This window comes from Anthonomus grandis, chromosome 22, assembly GCF_022605725.1.
Source record: "Anthonomus grandis grandis chromosome 22, icAntGran1.3, whole genome shotgun sequence".
NCBI lineage: Eukaryota > Metazoa > Arthropoda > Insecta > Coleoptera > Curculionidae > Anthonomus > Anthonomus grandis.
In genome coordinates this window covers 32,643,567-32,661,986 of record NC_065567.1, presented here as the reverse complement: position 1 = coordinate 32,661,986, position 18,420 = coordinate 32,643,567, and the positions used below count along the sequence as shown (strand labels likewise).

Sequence of the window (18,420 nt, the reverse complement as noted above, 5' to 3'; positions counted from 1 at the left end):
CAATAAACACATTTTGTAACATGCTATCTTTTCCTCAAAACATACTATATTTAACAAATAGATTCAAAGCTAGCCAAGTACAGAATTCACTTACTCATAACAACTACACTAATACCATAACAAATAGAATTTAATTACTTTTTTATTAGCTGGTTTATATGGTCTGACCAGCTAAGGTGTTCATTGATGTATAAACCTAACATCTTGGCATTTTTGCTTACATTTAAATCATTATTGTCAAATTCCATTTGTAAAGGCTTTTGTACGTTACATTGTTTTGTTCGTCAAACATTATATTTGTTTTTTTTCGTTTAAAATTAACCTATTTGTATTAAACCAGTATGTGATCATGTCAAAGAATTCTTCGGTTTTATTTAATAATTATTTTAACGATTTAATAATTATAATATTAAGTTGTATAATTGTTTAGCATTTCTATATGGGAAAATGAGTTTTTAAAACCTTCAGTTCTATGCAGTGATATTTGAAATCTCGTCTTATTGTGAAATAATCTAAAAGCTATTGGGTACCTAGACTTGTAAATTCTATAAACAAACTGACCAAATTGTAAAGCTGCATGTTATTTTCATATGATTTTATGTTGGTGTAATATGGTCAAATGTTGGTATTTTGAAAACAAACCTTAAAGAGGCATTTTAAGCTAATTGAATCTGGTTCTTTATTTCAAGAGTGAAGTATAAAGACAGGATAATTTTTTCAAATTTAAGATCTCATCGAAAATGGCACCAATAAGGTTCTTTGCTGATGCTGAATAAGGAAGAACACTGCTATTTTTATATAAAGGGGTAAAATTAATTTGAAGACATTGTTTCTTTATTATATTATCAGAACCTATGAGTTGTATTAGATGTGCTCTTATCAGCATTAAAAATCATTGAATGATGTACTAACCATTTAAATATTGAGTCAAGTCCTCGTTAATTTGCTTCATTGATATGCATTATGAAGAGGAAGCTATGTGTCATATGCGTAATGATTTAGGAAACAAAAACAAATCTACTTTGAAAGATTGCTAGTGTAGACTCTAAGTAATAAGGGCCCAACCTACCCTGGGGAACTCCACAACCAGTAACAACAGGCTCAGATCTTGCTCCATCAAGTTCCACAAACTGTGACCTCAGTTAAAGATAACTTTGGAACCACTTGCAAACACTCAGAAAAACCAAAGAAGTGCAGTTTAGTTAATAAAAGCATCTCATGATTTAGGTCAAAAGCTTTATTGAAATCCGACGAGAAGTATATGAGCAGTATACATATTGGCTGATATCTCGGAAGCTACTTTTGTTAGGGCTATGGCTGTCCCATGTGGCCGTGATTTTTCCAGTATAATTTGATGCAGATTTACAAATTCAAGCAACATATCCAACACTATTATTCAATTTGGTAAACAATGGTAAAAGAGAAATTTAATCTTATTGGCTCTGAAAGATTTGCAATTTTATTTGCTTTGGTATAAAAGCTTAATAATTTTCTGATGTATTCTTTATTTTTCTTTTTATAAGTGGTATGATTTTTCGCATATCCGCATTTGATATTATTGCCGAAAAGTGATTTTGGTGCCAAACAGGATTCTCCCAGATCTTTTATAAGAGTTAACATTTTCAAGGTCTCACCATTTCTAGAATAGACCGTGTCAATACTGCACCAATAGAAGAAACTATCCACGCTTTGCTGCAAACGGCTGCATCAGATTCAGAAGTAACAATTTTGTACATTTTCATGTCATCTGCAAACTTTAGATACTTGCAAGGTGTAATCCATTGTCTATGTCATCACACACCCATCTGCACGCTGCCCAACGATTTCAAAGACAATTCACTAAAGCCCATGATTTTTAACTTAAGCTAAAATAAGTTTGATTTACTCTATTAAACGCCTTGGAGAAATCCGTGTAGATAGTATCAACCTGAAATCATCGGATTCGTGGACGTAAACTTCCCCTTAACAAAGCCTTGTTGGTCATCAATGATAATTCACCTGCATAACCAACTAAGCTGATCACCAACTAATGGATCCAACAATTTTGGTATAGCTGTATAGACTGTTTTGCTGATTCGATAAGAACAACGTAACTGCAGAACATGTATAAAATTACTGTTAATATTTGAAAAAAATTGTTTATGATTTCAACAGCTTTTAAGTAATGGCTCAATACCTGGAAGGAATAATAATTATGCCACTAGCCTAGAATAAAAAAAAATAGTTTATATTGTAGAGTTTTTATTAATAATTTGGGACTGAAGAACTTTTTTAAATAAATTTTTGTCTATTTTCACCCTTTTAGAAGAAAAACCACGAGCCGCCACTGTTTGTCACCATGTGATCACATGAATATGAAATTACAGTGTCAAAAAAATCCCAAAAAATCCCGTTCTGTCACTTGTCACGTCATATGCCCAATTTGTTTATATTTATTTTTCTCAATCAACAGTTTCAAAATTTTTCTGTGAAAATAATTCCTGTTTTCAAAATTAACATTGTGAATTTGAGAACAACCATATCAGCTACCGGTACATTACAAAGAAAATTATTAATGTAAAATCACATAAACCCATTAATGTGTGTCCAAATTTAAAAAATTGATTTAGAATCCAGCCAAAGGACTCTGCCTCTAGTAATGTAGATTCCTTGGTTGCCTTTAGTTGAAACAAATAACGGACGGTTTATTTATATCTTATGAAGCAAGCATTATGGCTGGAATTATTCCAAATAAAAGTTCATCAGGTAGAAAGCAGTGGCGAATACATGGTAAGTTAGTACAAAAACAGCAATTAAATCATATCATTCAAGATTCTCCCTATTATTCTTTTCTGACTTAAGAAAGTTTTTAGAGCGCCACTTTAGTACATCTTATTCCCAAAATAACAGAATCAGATTTGTATAGGGCAGGGGATTTCATTTTATTAATAGAACTTCAAATGCCAACAATGTTTATTTTGCTGCATAGCTATTTATTTATTTACAAACTCGACAGTAAAAAAGCAATTATAGAGTAGGTCACAAAGCTGGTAAATAATTTACAGTATTCCTATTATACTATTTGTCTTAAATAAGTAATTGATGTTTTAAAAATATCATATTCACTTTCCAAATTCGTGTAGAGGCAACACATAGATATTACAGGAGAATTTTGGTAATATTTCCACAGTAAATAAAAATGGACATGCACATTAATTGGTCTCATCCCCAACAAATTGTGATCGTCTGAAGTGAAATACTTCTGATTAATTTGGATTAAAATGTCAGATGTGCTAACTTTTTACAACATTCTTTTATTTAGCAGGTCAAAGGACTTCACTAAAACGTCTACGCACTCAAATGGCCTCTGATGGATGCCCTGAATCTCAGGTTGTTTTAGCAAAACAGCTTTTAGAAGAGGAATGTGGTAAGAAATTTATTTATTTATTTAGTTATTTGCTAAACAGAAAAATTTGATTTCAGAGCAAAAAGATAACTAGACTTTATAATAATAATACTATTAACCATATAAAACTACCATAATGTTACCGCCTGAAACTAACATATTAAACTTAATTATATAAAGTAGAAAGAAGTTAAGAAGAAATGTAGTTGAAGATTATCCTCATCAAATAAATAGGAAATTTTTTAGCATTAGTTTAAATTGTCGGACAATAAAAACATTCCTGTATTCGTGAATTGCTATGGGATGCTCAAAAATTTATCTTTGATAAAAGGTATGGAGAATCAAAAAGGTTATGAACTATTTTATACAAGACAATTAGAGAGATGAGGATTCTCCTAAATTTTAGTGATTGAATACTAAATTGTGATAGCAAAACACCATTATTAAACTGTTCTTCTAAATAGAACTTACATTTTTAAGATACAAATATTTTTGAACACTCTCCAATATAATCTAACCAACAACAATACTCAACCTTTGAAAGAATTAAAGTATAATGCATCAGTACCCTCAGGGATGAAACACTATCAAATAGCTTACAGTTGCATATTATGAGCCATAAACCTCTATTAGCAGATGATACAATGGACTGAATATGCAACATGAAACTTCCGGCCACCAACACCAACCCGGGTTTCAGCATTTTCTTCCTCACTGATAGATTACTTCTGTATGAATTTTAACCAACATGAAAATCAGTGTACAACAATCAATGCCAGTTTGTCTGACCATGAGGCAATAGTGGGATTAGTAAAGCTTAATAGTGCAGCTAATGAGAATAAGTTTGGACGCGATAGACTTTATACTAGAGCTAATTTCCGCAAATTCTCTTTGCTTTGCAATATGTCAAGTTGGAATAATGTATTGACTACTGTTAACCCACTGCATAGCTTTCATCAAATAGTAAACAATTTTAACACTGCTTTTCCTGTTGCCAATATTAAAAAACAAAATAGAAAACCTTGGTATACTAAGGGTTTACGAGTATCTGGGAAAAAATATGCGCTCCCTTTTTTACATTAGGAAATATGCTATGAACAATGCAACATTTTTAAATTATTATAACAGATGCCGCAAGATTTACAGAAACTCAATCAAAATGGCTAAGTGGACCTACTTTCAAAGGAGGATAAATAATTCCTCGAACAGAGCAAAAGAGTCTTGGAAGATTTTAAATGAGCTAAGGGGCAAAAATAATGTCTTGGTTATTCCAAGTACCTTAGATTCCAATGTCCTCAATTCCTTCTACTGTGATATTGCTAGTAACCTTGAAGCCAATCTCTCACAAAAAATAGATCCCAGGAGCTATCTCAGCAATGTGGTAGTAGCTGAATCTTTCTTTTTTGCCCCCACAAGTGTAGACGAGCTTAAACAGTTAATGGTTAATATTAAGAATAAGAGTTCATCAGGTTGGGATGGGCTTTCTCCTAAAATATTTTCTGCTTTACCTCTTGTTGCTTTGCAAGTCTTGGCCGAGTCAATTAACATTTCATTTATGTCTGGAGTTTTCCCAGAGTGCTTAAAAAGATCAATGATTGTTCCTCTTTACAAGGGTGGCGATCGCGACTGTCCTAACTTTAGACCTATAGCGTTATTGCCTACTTTAGCCAAGATAGTGGAACGGCTCGTTAAGGTGAGGATGGTTTCATTTTTAAATAGGTTTGGCCTACTGAGTCTTCAGCAGTTTGGCTTTCGTGAGTCTGTGAGCACAAATGATGCTATCTTTAGCTTTCTAGAGCACCTGTACAACCGACTGAATGTTGGTGAAGTTGCAGCAGCGGTATTCTGTGACTTGTCCAAGGCATTTGACTGTGTGAGTCACAGAGTGCTGCTGATGAAACTGGAGCTCTATGGTTTCAGAGGAACTGCCCTTGAGTGGTTTCGTTCCTACTTATCAAATCGTGTCCAGGCTGTCAAATTTAATGGTGGTATCTCTAAGGAACTTAATATAAATGTGGGTGTTCTGCAAGGATTAGTACTTGATCCTTTACTTTTTCTTATTTATGTGAACGATCTGCCACAACTGCAGGTAACTGGCAAATTTACATTGTTTGCCGATGATACCACCATCCTCTGGCACGACTCTGATGTTTCTCAAATGGAGGCCAATATACGTGCAGATTTGTTAAAAATAAAAGACTGGTGTGATGCAAATTTTTTGACATTTAATGTTTCCAAAACAAATATCCTTAATTTTAAATGTAATACAATTGATATATGTTTAAATAATGAAGCCATCACCATGCCACCGTTCAGTAAGTTATTAAGTTATTGTGGTAAGTTATTTGTAGAAAAGTCTCATCAAGCTGCTACGCCCTAAGGGTTATTGCCATCAGTCTTAATTTCTCCATAGCCAGATCTGCATACTTCGCGATTATCGAGTCGCACCTTCGATATGGAATTTGCTTTTGGGGTTCATGTTCAAATTCACTTCTTAGTTCAGTGATTGTACTCCAGAAAAGGGCCATTAGATATCTATGTGGGGCCAAGCCTCGTGACTCATGTCGCCCGCTTTTTGTAAGTCATAATATTTTAACCCTGTGTTGTATTTTTATTTTGGAAACAGTTTGTTTAGTTTTTAGAAAGTATAAACAGGAACTCCACTTAGGAAGCCACTATAATACGCGACAAAATTATTTGTTGAGGCTACCCATTCCTCATTTTGAACTTGTCCGTAGCTCTATCATATATGGAGGTAGAAAGCTGTTTAATAAACTTCCACTAGAAATAAGACAACTTAAGACTGAAAAAAGCCTACGTATAAGGACGAAAACTAGTTTAGTTTCTCGTTTTTATTCCTTTAATGTACAGTCTATTGGCTTTGTCTACAACTTCTATGTTTATATTGACAATAAAGCATTTTTGAGTATGAGTTAGTTGACCGTTGAAGGTAACACCTAAGTGAATATATAATTCAAGACCATTATAATAATGATAATTTAATATTATGTGTTTTCGAGTAAATCTAATGACTTTCAGAGGTGTTTGGTTCTAGTTCATTGTTGTCACACCAACTGTGCATAATATTAATTTGCTTTTGTGGAAAAGTGCAATCGTCCATTATATTAATCCTAAAATAGAGCTTTATGGCAAGAGCACTACAGAGATTGTTAATAAAAAGCAAGAACAGTAGTAACACCAGATGAGAACCCCTGATGTAAGATAATATTTGAAAAACAATATAATGTTAGCTAAAGCTGAAAGGGCATAATGCCCTCAAAGACCTTAGCAATGCTGCTTAAAATAATGATCGGTCTGTAATTTGTAACATTGTCTACATCCCCCATCTTTAAAACTGGACACACTCTAGCCAATTTCCAACAGGAAGGAAATGTAGATATTTTAAAGATAAATTTAAAAAAGTTCTTACCAAAAAAGTGCTGCAGTGTCTTAGTAAAAAGCAAGGTACAACATGGTGCTCGGAGGTGTTTTTATTTTTCATATCCTTTAGAGCACTCTCAACTTCTAATACAGAAACCTCTACAATATCCAAGCACAAATTTGATAACATTAAATAAGATTCATCTGGTTTTAATAAGGCAAGATCACCAGCACTAGCTGTATAAACAAGTTCTAAAATAAGATGAAAACATAGCATTAACTATATCTGCTGGCCTATAATACACTCCCAAATGGTCATGCATTTCAGCTGGAATTTTAGATGACCTTTTTTTTGCTTGTATATAAGACCAGAAAGTTTTAGGGTCAGTAGAAATACTATTTTGAATTTTATCTATGTATAACTTATAGCAGTTATTTGAGACTTTATTCAAACTCCGCTAGATGGTACTCACGACCTATCTTTTTAAAAGCTTTATAACATTTTGCTTAAGTTTGATTTTAACTTTAAGTTCACAAAAATACCATGTCTCACCAAAAATACCTAATTTCAATCAATTCTTTCATTAGTTTAGGTACTAATCTACTAATATAAGCATGTTACTTTTTGTAGAATTCAAACAAGAACAAAGAGAAAATGCAAAGCTAGGAGTGTACTGGCTACTAAAGGCATCATATCAAGGAAATTTAGAAGCCACCGACTTACTCAAGTCATGCTTGGAAACTGGCAAAGGCATCAGCGAGCAAAATTATATAGATGTGAAAGCTTGTATTTCCATGACCCAGGATGAGAAAATTGTAAGAAGGGCTGCTAAGGAAGTGTTTGCCAGGTTAGTTATTTAATTAATATGAAGTTATTTATTTAAAAGTATCAACATTTTTTTTAAAAGGTTTGCCTCATCCTCCTACCCCTTCCCAATAATCCTATGACTTTCTAATATATCCAAAAACATTGATCCTTTTTTGTTAATATTTGCCTCACAATTATTCACAAAAAAGTAAGTATTTCATATAATATAATGCATAAAAAGAAAAATGTAGATTTCATATAGATAGATGTTCATATTGATAGAGCTTTTTAAGTGTTGTATGTATTATTTGATGTGGTGCCTCTTGCTTTCTCATAACTTATTTAAATTTAAAAATACTAATGATATGCACTTATAAATGAACAAAGGTAGTAAATATATCAGTAGGTGACAGTAGACAGTGTGTGTGTGGTGTGACACTATTTATTATTTAATATTGGATAGCTTGCCTAATGATAAAAAAAAAAACGGGAAAGTGGAAGGCTTGTACTACTATATCTGTGCATAATGCAGAATGGTATGACAAAAATTCAAGTTTCAGCTTCTACATGGGGTAGTAGGGAAAGACAATCCAATAAAGAAATTAATGTTTTGGTTTTTTTTTGTTTTTGCTCAAAGGTTTGTACCATTTCTAGATCCAAGGCTCTGTCGGTTATTAACACAAGGCAAGGTGATTACATGATAACATTAGGAGTTCAGGTGCTAAGCATTTATCTGGTGTAAGACATTTCATTTTAGAAAATAATAGAAACATACTTAGGTCTCTTAAGATGTGGTACTAGGTAAATTATAAAAAAGCCGTAAGATCAAATGTATAGGCTGGTGAATATTATAGTCATTTCATATAAATGTTCCTGACAGATTACACTCATATGAGATAAGGCAGTGCAATAATAACCAGAAATATGAGAATTAAGCATATTTTTAAAATATTTTTTATTAATGAGTAGGTAAAGGACGTTTGCTATTATTCTATATTTAAGCTTTTTTCAGCTATAATAACATTCTAGAAATATTTTTCTAATAATCCTCAGTGTTATAGAAGCTTTGGAAACTTGTAAAAAAAAAACATTTTAAGAAAATTTAAGAGCTAAGATTATAATTATTAATGATCACAAGTGGAAAATTAATATTATTGTTATTTAGCTTCATAATAGATAATGATTTGGGATTTATTTCTATAAAAGCAAATATAGTTACTATAATAACTATCCTGTTTTATTCCAAATCCTAACTAATATTTTTTCTTTTTAGTTTATCTAATGGAGGAGAATACATAACATCAAACCAACTTCAACGAAAAATCCTTAGCATTGACCGAAGTGAGAGCAGCTCGTCAAAATCAACTAAACAAAGGAATTTTGAAGATTCAGATGAAATAGACAGTGGAATAATGAACAATTTCGATGATATATCTGAATCAGAAGATGAAGAACTTGATTGGTCCCAAATATCCGACGTAAGCAATGAAAAGCTCACCGAGGACAAGGTGGTTGCTGCTGCTATCACTTTTAGTCGTGGAGAGTTACCTGTTGTTAATAACAGCCTTTGTTTAAGTGAGCCTAATTTGAAGGCCTTAGATCATATACCTTTTGTTTATTGGTCTATTCTGCATCCAATTTTGTGCCTTAAAATTATTTATTTTAAGATAATTAGATGTTTGGGAAAAAGATCCATACCATTGCCCCTTGCCAGATCCGAATTCCAATATCTCCTAATATTTTTGTTATATTCACTAGTCAGTATTAGTCACCTTGAATTTTTCATTCCAACCATTTTTTTTTACTTGTCATTTATCTTTATGGTTCTCTCAACATTTCAAGTCTTGCAGTACCAGAGGGAATTTTATGATTTTTGTTTGTGGAGGGGTTTATTCATTTGCTACTCAAATGGAGACTTAAATGAGCGCAGCTTTGAAACTCAGTTCATTCTTAACCATAGCAAACAGTTTGTGTGGTTTTTCTCTAATCTGATAATACATTATTTTGTTTACTCTTTGACTCCTCTGAAGCTTGAAAGTGAGTTTGGTGTTGTAGCTTGTGCATTAATGTTTATGACTTTAATTGGATCAATGCCAAAGCGGCGAGGTTCAATAATCTTAGACTCTCTATTGTTATTAAGTTTTGCCGTCAATGTACTTGCTAGATATCCGTACGACACTGACCCAATTGTCTCACAGGGTTGGAGATATTTAGAACTTACTTTTCCATCATTTCCCAGTTACATTATCGGAAATGGCATAGAATTTTGTATTACGTTCCGTTTATTATTGTATGCAACTATACCTGTGATACTTTTAAGACTGGCCATCAGAGAGAATTGGAGAGGCACTTATAAGACAGTTCTACCTCATTTAGTTACCCTTAGTTGGCTTCAGTATTTCGCGGTTTGTTCAAATAATGCAACAATGTTCGGACTTCTTAGGGCTACTTTGGCTCTGGTTGGGTCAGTGCTGTTTTTGCCTCTTGTGGGGATCATGTCGGTCATTTTACCTGTAGCAGCTGTTACCCAATGGATAGTTACATCCAATATTTTCTACACTATAAGTTTGTTCCTAATTCTACTGGCCTTAAGTTTCTTAGTTTGCTTTATTTGCGCTCGGACGAAATATGCCCAATATACCGCTATAGTGCAAGTTATTTTGATGGTTCTTGCATTTTTTGCACTTGTCAGATCTTCTGATCGCATGAATAACTTGACTGGACATTTTGACATGAAAGTAGAACCGAAACTGTTAGAATGGGATGTTTTTCAAAGAGCTTGCTACCAGGGGGTTTGGGAAGGTACTGAAAGCAGTGCAAAGGCACAAAGTAGGTGTTTAAGTTTGGAAGGTACTCAAGTATTTTGGGAAGGCAGTGTTTCGTCAGTAGAAATTTTGTCTATTACGAACACTTATAAAAGGTGGATTGATATGTTTCCAAAGTTTATGGCGGATTGGCTTTATTGTTACTATGGCAGCAAATTATCATGCCATGAAGATGATATGTCATGTGCCTCATTGCTTGAGTCATCTACGAACAAGTGTACTTTAAAAAAGTACGATGTTTATACTCTGCAGACTACGATTAAAATGGCCTCGTCTTCTTGGCGAATAACCCCAGAAATAAAGCTTTTTTTAACAAATGAATTTAAGAATTTTACATTGGGGCTTTTGCCAAAAGACTCTATTTGGTTTAAGGGTTCCTTATTTAATGATTACAGTATAATTGGCTCCCTTAACACGCACCTTAAAGTTGAAGAAATTGGTTGTATTGTCTGTTCAGATATAGAACTCATGCCCGTTAAACTAAGTAAGGGGGTGAATTTTCAGTTTTTTGCAAAAGCACGTGATGGTATCAAGTTTGTTTTGAATGTTATGTTTAATCCTGTTTTAATATTTAAATGATAGAATCGTAGTACCATTAAGGTATTGATTTATATAAAAAAACATATAATGTACTGGTGTTGATCATGAAGTGACTTTTTTTTTATTTATTGTTATTTTTTGTTATTCTGATTTTCTGTATTTTCGTATTAAAAAGACATTAAAAGTTTTGTCATTTAATTGCGGTGTTTTTCATTTATGTAAGATTTGTACAGCAGGTGGTGGGACGTCTTTTTGGAGTAATTCCAGGCATTTGAATTCTCTCTGTCTGTCATGGCTATTAAAACACAAACTCATTTATACTATTTTTTATTTATTTAAATTTTAATTAAACACTTATGGATTTAGTCCCTATGTAATAATCTCGAAGTTCAGACTTTTTGACTTTTTTGTATATCACACTATTAGGCGCCATATAGTTGATAAAGCCAACAAAAGAATAATTGGCAACATGGGATGCGTATAGCTCCCCGCAGTGTTGGTGGAGCTCCTACAAAACATAGCTGTTTAGTACTAGCATTTACAGTTTCACTTGTCCTCCATAAATAACCTATATTTAATAAAGCATTATAGACACAAGCGACGACATATAAAAACACATAAAGACAACACTACACAGTTTATTGTGATTAATGATACAAACATTTATTACAATGCCACAAGTACTGTATAGCAATTATTAGGTGTTTTGCGAAAGCGAACGGTTATTTTTAATCTACAAAATATCAGCAAATTAATTTTGTAAATTCAAAATAAGTAAAAATACTGTTAAATACAAAACAGGATAATTACAGAGTTCCGATTACGCCACAACCGACGCGAGCTCCTGCATGCCCAGTGGTCTTTGAGTCTTCAGCACCTCCTATAAAAAGAAATAAAAATAGAGTATTAAAAGTTTAGTTTGAAATGATGAAATGTTTTTGAGAAAACGTTGATAATTACCTAATCCCAAATCATCCTCATCTTGATGAACAACAACACCTCTGCCAAGAATATTATTGGTGCCATCGAGGGAAATGATTTTGTCAACAAATTTAATTTCAGCTATTCCAGTTGCGTTAGCTTCGATATTTCCAAGATCTCCTACATGACGTTCAGAAGCATCTGGTGCTCCGTGAGTGGCCTGTAAATATAGAGAAATTATTGAAAATTATTATTGAAATAGTGTTTTAGCTATTTTTTTCTCTAAAGTCTATTTGAATATAAGAATACCGGGTGACACAGGAAAAAGGAAACCCTTAATAACTTTTTTACTTTTCAAGATAAACAAGTGAAATTTGGTATATCGACGGAGTAGTTATAAAAGCATCTTTTGACATATTCTGTTATTTTCCGTCAGTTCCGGTTTAACTGCAAGTGATACATTACGTATTTTGATAGAAAAAAAATATTCTGAGAATAATGATACCGCATGTGCTACTTTTTGTTTTATATTCATAGAAAAATCAATTTTGAAATAGGGTGCTATGAATGCGTTAAAAGTTTAAATTTTTAATCAAGTAATCACGGAAAAATAATATTCATTGTATTTTATTACTTGAATCTTTTATACGCCTATTTAAAATTTCAAAACCAGTATTTTTTGCATTTACCTTATTCTTTTAAGTAGCACCCTATTATGAACAACCACTAAAATTGCACTTGACAAGATGTCATGTATTATTGTTCTATGGTTTGAACCGCAGATGTAAATAACTCCGCAGTGCTGTAGTGCGGAGCTATTTACATCTGTGGTTTGAACCTTTAATGTGATGCTCAAATTACGAGACAGTTTTACCACTAACCAAAACTCTTTATTTTTATCTCGACACGTGTTTCGTTAACGATGTTAGCATCTTCGGATCAGAAGATTAAAACTGGTTTAATATCTATCCATCTGGTAATTTATCATGTATTATGTCTTTTATTAATTAAATTTGTTTACGTTTGTTTTCTTATGAACTTATTTATCAACCAATTTAAAAAATAATCATATCAAATTATTGGGAAAAAAACACTTTTAAAAAGTGGTTGTTGTTCCCAATAACGTTACATTAGAAAAAAATAAAGTAAATGCCAAAATTACTGGTTTGGATATTTTAAATAAACGCGTAAAAGATTTAAATCATGAAATGCAATGAAATCTATTTTTCCTTAATTACTTAATAAAAAATTAGAACATTGAACGCATTCATGGCACCCTATTATAAAATAAAAAAAAATAGTTTTTTCTATGAGTATAAAACAAAAAGTACCAAATACAGTATCATTGTTCTCAGAATAATTTTTTCTAACGAAATACGTAGTAATATACCAAGTGTCTCATTTAAAATAAGAAAGTTAGTGTCAAAACAACAACTGAATATGTCAAAAGATGCTCTTATAACAATTCAATTCCGTCAATATACCAAATTTCATTTGTTTATCTTGAGGAGTAAAATAGTTATTAAGTGTTCCATTTTTTTCTCTGTCACTCAAGCAATGGATACGAGCCAATATCTTGGTTGTTTGTTGAGCGATCTTTTTCATTTTTGGTAGGAGGTTGTGTTGTGATTATAAGGCACACATTTTGCCCTGAGTAAGAAATGCGATCCTCATACCTCAGACGTACGTTTTAATGGGAGTTTGATATTTTTCGATTTTTAGAACTCTATTTATTTCAAATCTGTTAAATTATATTGAATCCTCAGACAAGTACAGACTTACGACGCCACTGGATAAAAAAAAACTGAAAGTCAACGTCTCCGATCAACCCACCATAATTTTTAATGCATTTTTCATAATTTTTTTCTATTTCTTAAGCAAACTTTTCCTAATGCTTTTCTATAAATTTTCTAATCTTCATGGACGGGTTTTATATACTTTGAAGTAGTAAGGTAAGGTCCTAATTAATCTAGAGATCTATGGAGCCATGCTACAAAAGAACTATTGCGACCAATCCATTTATCTTTCTCAATTTTCATTGAGCCATCTTCTTACAGGTGCATCATTATGGATCGAAGCGCCATCTAGCTGAATATACAAATTCCCTCTATAAGTTCACGGCAAATCATGAATAGCATCCCAAAATTCAGTAAGAAAATCAATATTCTCGTACCGTTTAAAGTCGTATTAAAAAAGAAGAGTCCAATACAGTATTTAAAAATACAACAGCACACATTTACTTTCTCAGGTTCTCGTTAGTTCAACATCTATTATTCTGAGATGATACCGTCCTGTTGGTAGAAAATGTCGACTCATCAATAAATAATATTGGTATACCAAATTGGTTCAAGAGCATTCATTTGCACATCATCTCACTATGCTATCTCATTTCTATCTATACTTATCTTCTGTTTTTTTTTTTAATTAATCTCTCTCCTTCTCTTTCTCTTCAATTTCTCTTGTAATTTGTAAACTGAAAACTATATTGTTATTTTTTTTATTGCTCACTGCTTTGCGACCATGTATCGTTTTTATATAATTTTTCCTTTGCTCTAGCAGCTGCCTCTTTTTGGAGGTAAGCTGACGTAGCTTTTTATTTCGAATAGTTCATAGTTTTATTATATTTATAGCGCTTCGATTTATAATCATCACCCAAAATTTTCAAGATAAATGGTTTGGTCTGGTCGAAATAGTCCTTTTGTAGCATGGCCCTCTCACTGGATTTCTTTTTATAAGGTGCTATCAAGAATAAAAATTATGACATCGTCAACGAACATTAAAGAATTGAAAATTGGAATAAGACAAACATAAGGACAAATTTCTAGACCAAAATTACAAAAAGTTTGCTTTAGAAATAGGAAAGTCCATGAAAAATGCATGGAGTGCAAAGTTCACGATCCAAAAAAGATCACTCAACAACCAAGCTATTGGCTTGTATCCATCTTAAGTGGGACACTCTTAATTTTGTTTTGTATATACATACATTGTAGGGGTTGAAGTGAGCCCCAGTGGAAGCACAACCTCCAGTGATGTCTCCAATTGCATGGATATGGAAGCCATGTTTACCTAAAAAAATCTGTATTAATATACCTGCCAGAGAAAATGAATGAAATGACCGTACATTATGAAGAAGCAGTTCAAAATCAAGTTCTTATCTTGTTTTTAAAAAATTACATTGTTGCATAATCACCCGAAAAATAACTAATTTTGAAACTTTTCTTATCTTAATCGTGACATGACAAAATATCGAAATACTTACCGGGTGTGAGTCCGCTAATGGAGCCTTCAATCAAAATCCCATCTGACGTCTCTGTGAAATACACTGATCCCTTCACGTCTGTCCCTACAATGCTAACGACAGCTTTTCTCTGAAAACATACATTTACATTTTTTTTTACCTAATATCCTACTAAAAAAAAATACATCCTCCTAAGTTTAGGTTTCAAATACCCCAAGGATTCACATATCGTATATAAATTTCTAAATTAATTATTAATAAATCGTATAAAGCCGTTTTATAAACGTTTCTGAAATACTAAAGATATTATTGAAGTTGTAAGTTCTCTTATGTAGAAACGATTATGTGGATTTTCAAAAACGTACTCGAGGTTGTTTATAGAGCCCTATTCAAAGAAGTATTCTTAAGACTTGTGAAAAATTGTGGAAATTTTGAAGTAGGATGTTTTTGGCATATAGGAACAGGGACATAAGCCTTAACCAGTATAATATTTCCTTTACCTATTTAACAGAAAGTAAAAATAGAAATAGATGCTTAAATGACTCAGCACAGATCACGTGTCAGAATAGGAAAAAACAATGTGATACCTTAATAATGGTCAGGGAAAGTAATTAAAAGAAAATGTTTAAATCTACTGTTTTCTCTAATAAATCTTGAAATAAATTTAAAATAATTGGTCCTTACCTCGGCTGTGGCCGCAGCAATTAACCCGAACAAAAACAATTGTCTTATCATCTTAACAGTGATGTTTACGGTGAAAATAAAAAAATGCGACTGAATTATATGTTGTTATTACACAACGCAGATACGGTAATTTTAAGATTATTATGCCAAGGATATTGAAAGTCGTATAAGCCCCAACATATGTACTCTTAATGTGGCGCGGCGGGCGTTTATTCTTGCTACGAGGTAGATAAATCGGTAATCGTCTTAAATACAAATATTTTAATTGTTTGTAGAGTGTATTCCTTGATTAGATTTTTTTTCAAAGAGATAGAACGAGCGCCAATGACGTAATAAAATGATTTCAATAATTGAAAAAAAAAATGGCCAAAGAAATTGTTTATCGCCTACATTTAAATTATGCACAAAAATCAATTTACGTTACAAGATTATTTGTAAATGTAGAAATTTGTTGTGACATGCAAGGGCCAATGACATTACAAGTCTTTTATCGATTTGGAAATATGATAAAAGATAATAAACTGTACTAATGAATGTGTTACCAAATCAACCACTTACTAATAGGATTTATATCAATATGTAAAATATTGATTTTTCTAATCTGAAACCTTTAACCTTTAGTAATAAAGGTGAGATAGTTCCTTATCTATTATTATGTAAAATTGAATGATTCAACAAATATTTAATAAAAAATAATATATTTATGACTTATTGTTATTTATTTATTTTTATATGGGGCATAATAGAAGCCTTAAAATCACTGCTCAGGTAAGTATTTTATCACTAAACCAACAAAGAAATTTTGTTTGTTTTTCTACTGGATTCACGAACTTTTATATCACTGCTGAGATAAATGTTTTATTACCTTCTATATATTTATCATATTTTACTTCCAAGTAGTTGAAGCCATTTATTTTTGCTTGTTTAAAGTAGTTACACTCATTTTTGTATTTTTCCTAGGTAGTCAAAACTAATTTTCGATACAAAAAGTACGGTTTTCTCTTCCAGGCAGTTGAGGTTGAAAAAAATGTCTTCACACTGCCTAAGAGAAGATATGTTTATGATTTTTGTTTCCAAGTAGTTAAAGCCATTTATTTTTACTTATTTAAGGTATTTATGCTCATTTTTGTATTTTTCTAGTGCTTTCATAACCACTTTTTGATTCATAGAGTGAGTTTTGCGTCGAGGTAAAAAAATTAAATTACTGATGAAACAAATATTTTACAAGGCACCGTTTGTCCAATTGACATCCAAAATTAGTCCAATTATTATCCAGAATGTCCATATATATATAATCCAGTATTTGTACAATAAATATTCATTAGACAGCCAATTTTCATCCAATGGATTACGAGTTTAGGATACATATCCAATTTTTTCGGATTTCAATAAGTTTGTTGCTTGAAGAGCCCTTGGAGTATCCTAGATATCAATAATTATAAAATATTATCGACAAGAACTCAAGATACACACTTGTCAGTAAGAGACATATAATTTTGTTTCTTCCAGGCACTCCAGTGAGAAAAATATCAATATCTTGATTTTTAGTGTATGGATTTTAATATTTTTTTAGAAAATACTTGGAAAGCCAATAGAGTATCCTAGATATCAATAATTATAAAATATTATCGACAAGAACTCAAGATACACACTTGTCAGTAAGGGACATATAATTTTGTTTCTTCTAGGCACTCCAGTGAGAAAAATACCAATATCTTAATTTCTAGTGTATGGCTTTTAATAATTTTTTCAGTAGTTGCTTGAAGAGAAGTATCCTATAAATCAATAATTACAACATTTTAGCCACTAAAAATCAAAATATTTGGTTGTCAATAAGGCACAAATTATTTTAGTTCTTCCAGGGCTCCAGTGAGAGAAATATCATTATCTTCATTTTTAGTGTATGGACTTTAATAATTTTTTCAGAAAATACCTAAAAAGCCCTCAGTGTATCTCAGCTATCAATAGTTACAACATTTTAGCCCCATTGAAACGAAGTTATTCAGTTGTCAATAAGAGAAATTTTTTTAAATTTCTTCCAGGCACTCCAGTGAGAAAAACATTAATGTCTTTATTTTTAATGTATGGATTTTGATTTTTAGTGTATTAGTAGGTTAGATATGGGAAGGGTCTCGAGGATTGTAGTAATAATAAAAGTAAAATTAGCTTGAGCCTTGATCATTAGCATGATTCAGACGCACAAAACGTGCGTAGAAATCCCAACAACGTTGTGGCGCACAGAGGCTTAAAGAACATATGCGCAAAAATCCCAAATATGTTATGGCGCATGAAGAAAACTAAGAAAAGTAATACGGATGTTAAAAGTTTTTTTGTCCATATGTAATTGTTTTTTTTATGATTATGCATTAAATTCAAAAAACTTGTCAAAGTATTGTAGAAATGAAAAAGTGACAGTGAAACGGGGTCAATTATTTTAAAATATCTCTTTAAATAAGAAAAAAACAATTATTTAGAAAAACTCTACTTTCTTTCAAATTTTTTTAATTTAAATTACCAAAATATGAACCTTTCTACCTTTAAACAAAATTTGTTTAGAACATAGCTTCTCACTTAATGGACATATATAGTATATATAGGTATCATCTTATCTACATATTTTTTTCAGCTGCTTCTAAAC

At 31.9% G+C, this 18,420-nt stretch overlaps 2 protein-coding genes across 11 annotated transcripts; one reads left to right on the top strand and one right to left on the bottom strand.

Annotated features, from left to right (window-relative positions):
• Window positions 1-2,401: 2,401 nt before the first annotated feature.
• On the top strand, window positions 2,402-11,137 carry LOC126748561 (wolframin). Of its 9 annotated transcripts, none has more exons than XM_050457888.1 (5): window positions 2,402-2,769; window positions 3,302-3,406; window positions 7,398-7,614; window positions 8,229-8,263; window positions 8,848-8,965. In XM_050457888.1, exons 1-5 carry the CDS (start codon window positions 2,712-2,714, stop codon window positions 8,871-8,873), a joined length of 441 nt encoding a protein of 146 aa, XP_050313845.1. In that variant the 5' UTR covers window positions 2,402-2,711; the 3' UTR covers window positions 8,874-8,965. The 9 variants fall into 9 exon arrangements, with proteins under 9 accessions (XP_050313845.1, XP_050313844.1, XP_050313837.1 ...); XM_050457887.1 differs by having other exon boundaries at window positions 8,229-8,292; window positions 8,848-8,931; XM_050457880.1 differs by having other exon boundaries at window positions 2,405-2,769; window positions 3,305-3,406; window positions 8,229-8,312; window positions 8,848-11,137.
• A 113-nt stretch (window positions 11,138-11,250) lies between these two features.
• On the bottom strand, window positions 11,251-16,000 carry LOC126748563 (uncharacterized). Of its 2 annotated transcripts, XM_050457889.1 has the most exons (6): window positions 15,783-16,000; window positions 15,120-15,228; window positions 14,844-14,926; window positions 11,900-12,080; window positions 11,750-11,819; window positions 11,251-11,447 (listed from the first exon to the last, which is right to left on the bottom strand). In XM_050457889.1, exons 1-6 carry the CDS (start codon window positions 15,831-15,833, stop codon window positions 11,354-11,356), a joined length of 588 nt encoding a protein of 195 aa, XP_050313846.1. In that variant the 5' UTR covers window positions 15,834-16,000; the 3' UTR covers window positions 11,251-11,353. The 2 variants fall into 2 exon arrangements, with proteins under 2 accessions (XP_050313846.1, XP_050313847.1); XM_050457890.1 differs by lacking the exon at window positions 11,251-11,447 and having other exon boundaries at window positions 11,562-11,819; window positions 15,783-15,998.
• Between the last annotated feature and the right edge of the window lie 2,420 nt (window positions 16,001-18,420).